Raw genomic sequence first — 6,925 nt, forward strand, 5'->3', positions numbered from 1 at the left:
CATTTTGTTATTTGCGCTAGGAAAACAGAAAACACAAAACTAGTCAAGTGAATCAATTCTGAGACAGACAATAGAGTGAGACCCTGGGCTTGGTTATTTTAGAAACACGACTTTTTCCTTGGAGCTTTTAGCAGAAGAGGTTTGAAGATTTTCTTGAATGACTTTGTCTCTCTGGGGATTATTAGAGAAGGCATTCAACTTTCCAGAACCTTCTACAAAGTAGCCTTTGTATCTGAAGGAGGGTGCCTTGCCAATAGCTGGGCTTAGTGATGCCTTCAGGGACCTAGTGTATGGATCTGTGGATCCAACTCACCATGATAACATGTGAGGAGGGAAAATGCTTCCATAAGTAGAACCTGCTATCAGTGACTGTACTCTGGCCCTCTGCTTCTATGTGCCTCCTAAACAAATATATTTTCTCTATAAATATCATTCACTGTACCAACTTTGTGTTCAGGACACATTTTCCTGAACCCATTCCCACCTTCCCCTGCATCCTTGCCACTAAATCACTATATTCATGAAAAGAAGAATCCAGTGGAAAAAAAGACCTGTTTTTGTTTTTTTTTTTTTGACACAGGGTCTCATTCTGTCATCCAGGTTGGAATGCAGTGGTGCCATCAGGGCTCACTGCAGCCTCTACCTCCCTGGGCTCAGGTGATTCTCCCTCTTCAGCCTACTGGGTAGCTGGGACCACAGGTACACACCACCACGATGGCTAACTTTTGCATGTTGTCCACGCTGGTCTTGAACTCTTGAGCTCAAGTGATCCACATGCCTGGGCTTCCCAAAGTGCTGGGATTACAGACATGAGCCACCGTGCCTGGCCGAGATCTGGTCTTAACAACACAGAGTAACTTGTGAGCTGAGGAAAGTCAGTAAAAGCATTTTAGGAACTACATCTTGTAATTACCCACATTCTAAAATTTTAAAACAAAAACTGCTACTAGCCGATGCTGTTAGCTAATTGTCAGACAACAGACAAACACACTGCAGCCAGAAAAATCCCCACTGAGTTTGGGCAGCTGATTTCTCTGGCATCAAATGAAAGCTTTAGCTATTGCCCCTGAGGCCTGGCTGAGGAAGCCCTGCACCCAAGCCATCCCTCTGTGTGCCCCTCCCTTCCCCATCACTATGGGCCACAGCGGGTGTTAAGTGTGTGTGTGTGTTGGGGGGATGGGAGTTGAGGAGAATGCAGGAACCCTAGCTCACAATCTTAGGCAGCTACACACCCCACTCAGGACACCACACCAGCGTGATTCATCCCACACCTCACAGCCGGGGTGAACCCAGCCTCAATGGACAACAATTTGGAGGCATTGTTTACAAATTAATTTCCCCCTCTAAATAGGCTGTTACAAGAGTGGACCCTTCTGCTTGCCTAGCCTAGGCCCACCTGTCACTGGGATTTCCTAACCAGTGGTCACACTGTATTGATCTTTTTAATCCCCTCTCTTTGAAACACAGAGCCAGCTGATGTGGAGTTCCTCAAAAGAAAGACTCTCCCACTGCCCCTACCTCAACAGGTAGCTGCGGATCCGGGGCTAATTCCCTACTAAAAAGTCTTAATTGGCTTATGGGGAGCCTGAAAGATCTCTCTTGTGTTTACAAGGTGAAAGGAATGATAGATCCCAAATGCCCTAGTCTGTCTGTATCCGTTTCTTGGTGGAAATCAGGTGCGTTTTATTTTTTAATTGTTTTTGAAACAGGAATGGAGGCTTTGGAGGTGAGTGGGGATAGTGTTTCACTTTAGTGGTTGAGCCACCAGGGAAAAGCAAGAAAAGCCCCAGAGACACTAATATTAGGCAAGAAACTTGGTGACTTATTTTTTTCTTAGTTTTTATTTACATGAAGCATCTGCAGTACAAAAATGTAAACTTTGATAGCTCATAATAGAATAAACTCTTTATGTACAAAAATACATTTTCATATGAATGAAGCATCTTGAATAAATTAAAGTACTCTCCAGCCCTGTGCCTGAATAGCTAAGCAAGAGTCTCCAGTTCTTCCTAGAGCGAGCCTGCAGTGGTGGGGGTCGGGATCCATAATGCATGAAGCCCACTCCTTGTCTCTCCTTTTTAAGCCTTTTCATTGTATTGTCAGCCGGCTCAAACCGAATTTTCATGCTCGTTTTTCTTCATTAGAGTTCTACAAATTGTAAAATTGACTTTTCACCTCGTCTTCAGGGGCTGATCTGTCCCTTTTCTAAATCACACTGAAGTGGTGGCTGGGGTCAGTTCTGAGCCAGCCACAAAGGAGGTTTTGTGGAGTTCAGAAAGTGCAAAAGGAAAGGCCGTCTAGGGGCGGGCAGGAGGGGCCCGGGGCTGAGGGCTGGAGAAACAGACCAGGAGGCAGCCGCAGCGAGTGTGCGGCGACCTAACAAGCGGCTCAGGTATCCCCGACCGCTTTAAAGCTCCCGCTTCCTCCCTCCGCCTGGAAAGGGGGTCCCGAGGCGGCAGCTGGGGCCCCGTCTATTGCCTGCTGACTATGGGAGAGGGAAAGTAATGGTGTCTACAAAGGGCCTAGTGGTAAGGGATGAAACAGGGCGTTGTGTGGAGCAAGTCTTTGGGCAGGCTTGAGAAGGAGAAAGCAGGCTCGCTGGGGCCGTAGGTGAAGTCTTCGGAGGCGGCGGGGCTACTTGGGTCAGAGAGCGGGGAGGCGGCGGCTGCACCTGAGCCCCAGGACTCTGCATCGCTGGCGGGGCTTGGGGGACCGGGCAGGCAGGGGACGCACTGCGGCGGCAGGAGGCGCTCCCGGGCACTGCCTCCGGGCAGCCCTTGATCCGCCAGGCGCAGTGTCTCGGCCAGAGCCCAGATGTAGTTGTAGGCGAAGCGCAGCGTCTCGATTTTGGTGAGCTTGGTGTCGTCGGGGAACGAGGGCAGCACGCTGCGCAGTGCGTCCAGCGCCGCGTTCAAGTTGTGCATGCGGTTGCGCTCGCGATCGTTGGCCTTGACGCGCCGGCTCCTGCGCAGCGAGTGCAGCAGCGCCTCGGAGCGCACCCGCGTGCGGCCGCGGCGCCGCCGCCTCTCCTGCTCGTCGTCCTGTGCCCCTGGAACCTCAGACGCCCGGGAGATATTGGGCGCGCCCCTGCGGGCTGGCACGGGCGGCCCCGAAGCAGAGGCTGCCTGTTGGAGTCTGGTACAGTCTTCCTCGTCGGTGAGGAAGCCGGACAGGTCACTGCCGCTGCTGCTGGCGCAGTCGAGGTCGGAGATACAGGTCTCAAGGGGAGCTGGCATCGTTGCGCTGTGCAGGACCGACGGACAGATAGAAAGTCGCTCAGAGCGCTGCAGCCCGGACTGAGGGCAGGGCCGCCAGGGCGCACTTACGTTCCCAACAGCCTGGGGTTGTTACTCTTTGCCAGTTGCAGGTGCGAGAGCCTGGAAGGGTGCAGGGGCGCACGGAGAACTTGGCCTCGCCTCCTCGCCTCGCCTCGCCTGCAGGGACCACGCGCCCGACCGGTCTCCCGAGTGATGTCGCCGGCGATCAGATCAGCTCGTGTGAGGACCGAGTGTGGCACACGACTGGCCTCAGGACCCCTTAAGTACCCGGCGCAACAATGGGCGCCCCCCTCCTTTGCCACCTCCGCCCCCGCGGCAGCCCGGGTGAATGGAGCGAGGCGGCAGGTCATCCCCGTGCAGCGCCTGGGTATTTGCATAATTTATGCTCGCGGGAGGCCGCCCTCGCCCCTCCCCCACCCGGAGTGTGCCCGTAATTACTGCCGGCCAATCGGCGGCGTCGCGCGGCCCCGGGAGTCGGCTCGGGCTAAGCTGGCCAGGGCGTCTCCAGGCAGTGAAACGGAGGCGGGGGCGGCGCGCGATTAGCGGCCGAGGCACGCTCCTCTCGAGGCGGGCTGGGCGCCCCTCGCTGGGGTGGGACGGGGAGGCGGGGCACGAGCGCGAAAATGTGAGCCGCCCAGTGAATTGCGGAAACCTGGAAGGGACTTGGAGTTTGGGTTCGCATCCCCTCTCCGGCTGCTGAGTGGTTGCGTGACTTTGGACGAGTAATTTAACTTCCCTGAGCGTTGCTTTCCCCATCTGTAAAATGAGACACAAGTTTACCCTGTGGAGGGTGATCAGAGATAATGTTCGTGGAACACTAAATGTGCAGCAGTCGCTGAACAGGGTGAAAATAATTTTCTAATAGAATGGAGAGTGGCCATGCCAGAGGCACGGGGCGCAGGGCAAGGATAAGTGTCGCTGCTCCGTTCAGGTTGATAAAGAAACGGGAAAGAATCTTTTGACCTTCATCTGGGGAGTGTGAAGAGGAGAGTGGAAAAGATGATCCGGTGATTTCCCAGGTTGCCTTGAGTCTTGGTCTCACCCTTCCCTCCTTTCCCTTCCCTTCTCCACCCTACTCCGCACCTCTGCCCCTAACAGTCACCCCAAGATTCTTAAGGTAACAGAAGTATGAGAATTTCCTTTTCTCCAGAGTTCCTGAAACCTTGCCTGCCCCATGCCCGGAGAAATCCGTTGCATACCGTCTCTTGCAGCCCTGCTTGCAGCCTCTGTGGCCCTCTTCAGGGCGGGCCAGCCAGGGGATTCAACTTCCCTGGCCCGAGAGAGAGCTGGCCCGTGGAGGGCAGCAGTTGCACAGTGGAACCCCTTTCCTCCAAACCCCTTCGTACCTTTGGTGTCTTAAACTCGCCTATTCTAGCAGGTCTTCCCTCTGCATGTCAGGAGTCACTTTTCTCTCGTCGCCTACACTCACCCAGGAACCACAGAGGCCCAGACATCGCCCGACTTTGTACTTGGGGGATAAATAGTAAGGGACAGCACTGGATTATAGGATGAGGGTATTAAAAACAAAATGAGCAGCTTTCAGCAAAGTGCCTGCCCCCTCCCCTGATATCCAGGTGGTAGCCTCAGGCCAGATGCCTGGCCTGCTGCCCTGAGATCCCAGCTGACTCTTTGCAGGGGGGAGGGGGGATTGGCACCTTTGAGAAAGGGAGCTGTGTAGTGGCAGTGCCCACCTTGGCTCACTGACCAGCACTTGCCTTCTGGCTCAGGGGACTCTGCCCAGCTGTCCCCTTCTGCCACTGCACCCTGCATGTACCCTTGACTTAGGTGGAAGGCTAGGACACAGTCATATGTAAGGGCTTGAGATTTATTAGAAGTCACAGAAAGTGGCTTCAACCAGTTCACTCAGGAAAGGGCAGTTGTTGGATGGACACAGGAGCCTCTCAAGAACCCAAGGGCTTTGAGGACTTGTGTAAACCAGCAGGAGCCCAGGGGTCCTCTCTCTGCACACACACACACACACACACACATATACCCTCCCTTCGTTTCTCTCCTTGTGTCAGCTTCCTTTCTTTGGACTGCCACAACAAAATTCCACAAACTGGGTGGTTTAAGGCAACAGAAGTTCATTCTCTTACAGAGGCCAGAAGTCTGTAATCAAGGTGTTGGCAGGGATGGCTCCTTTTCAGAGGCTCTGAGAGAAAATCTGTGACATGCCTCTCTCGCAGTTTCTAGTGGTGGCTCCTGGCCATCTTTGCCGTTCATTGATTGGCAGCTGTGTCACTCCAATCTCTGCCTCCTTTCTTCACATGTCCTTCCCCTCTGTGTCTTCTCCTTCTCTGTCTCTTATAAGGACACTTGTCATTTGATTTAGGGCCCAGCTAATCCAGGATGACTTAGTCTTGCAACCCTTGCCTTAATTATATCTGCAAAGATGCTTATTCCAAATAACATCCCATTCTGAGGTTCTGGGTGGACACATCTTACAGAGGCCCACTATTTCAACCTACTACAACAAACGCTTTTCCAAATTCCTGAAGGAGAGAATTGGTTTGGCCAGTGTCACTTTTTTGGCTGAGAGGTACCTGTAGAGCTTTCCTGTTGAGAAATTTGAATGTATGAGAACCCATTCCCCATTCCTAGCAATTAGGGTGTGGCCAAAAGATTTTAGTACAGGCAACTGGCTGCCCCACTTGCAATTTAGGCTCAGAGCTGGTGACAGTCCGGAGTTCACTTGTGTCATGGGGCAACAACCTGGGACAGCCAGTGACCAGTGGTGGAAGAGGTGACCAGGAACCAGTGGACATCCTGTCTGAACTCCTCCCAGGGCCTGCCCTGCTTCCGTCTGTTTTTTGAGCCTGGTTCTCCAGCCTTCCCGCTGATTGCATGAGCCCTCCCATGGTGGGCCTTACGTTCATAAGGCTTTTCTGCTTCAGATGGCCAGGATTAGTGTCTGTGGTTTCATAAATAAAACACCAAGTTAAATCCTCAGGTTGCTGAATCATAGAGACTTAGCCTTGTATTATTTTGAAGTAATCCATTGGCTATGTTGATTACCTGTGCTGGGCCAGGCACTGTGCTGGACACTGGGGTGATAGGGGTGATAAACCTGGCTGATGGGGATCATGGGCTCTGAGTCTTGCAAGCCAGGGTTCAGTGCCAGCAGAATCTTTGGAAATTATTCATCTATCCACTGCACCTCATACATGGGAAACTGAGGTGGGAGATGGGGTGGTCTTTTTTCCGGGTTACCCCAGGGATCTCTGGTGGTCAAACTAGGCCAGACTCAGGAGTCCTTTCAGCCTCCACTCTACGTTCTTCCATCACAATCAATCAACAAATACACACTGAGAGCCTACTGCATGCTGCCCTGTGCCAGGTGCTTTGTGGAGTGTGAAGCAGACCTATAGTCCTAAAGAAGAGGAGATGTGGCATTAGGACTAGAGAGGTGTTAAGGACCTATTAAGGGAGCAGATCTGAAGAGTGTTGTGCACCTCCCAAAGGGAAGGCTTCTTGGCAGAGTAGGGGGCTCACAAAGGCCTTGAAGGATGGATAGGATGTGAATAGACAATTTAAGGAAAGAGAGGGAGTTACTATGGTGGCTATGTGGGGACTGGTCTGGAGGATAGGGCTTCTGGGTGAACTCAGTGGAAAAAGAATAAGGGGGCAGTTGTGGTGGCCCTTGAATG

General features: G+C 52.7%; 1 protein-coding gene across 1 annotated transcript; it reads right to left on the bottom strand.

The window, feature by feature from the left end:
* Positions 1-1,719: 1,719 nt before the first annotated feature.
* Positions 1,720-6,238, bottom strand: NEUROG1 (neurogenin 1). Its single transcript, XM_001110622.5, has one exon. The coding sequence runs from the start codon at positions 3,234-3,236 to the stop codon at positions 2,523-2,525; it is 714 nt and encodes a 237-aa protein (XP_001110622.1). The 5' UTR covers positions 3,237-6,238; the 3' UTR covers positions 1,720-2,522.
* Between the last annotated feature and the right edge of the window lie 687 nt (positions 6,239-6,925).

This window comes from Macaca mulatta, chromosome 6 (assembly GCF_049350105.2).
Source record: "Macaca mulatta isolate MMU2019108-1 chromosome 6, T2T-MMU8v2.0, whole genome shotgun sequence".
Taxonomy (NCBI): Eukaryota; Metazoa; Chordata; class Mammalia; order Primates; family Cercopithecidae; genus Macaca; species Macaca mulatta.

Coding starts and splice junctions, on each gene's coding strand:
- NEUROG1 (XM_001110622.5), bottom strand. CDS start 3,236: ATGCCAGCTCCCCTTGAGACCTGTATCTCCGACCTCGACTGCGCCAGC.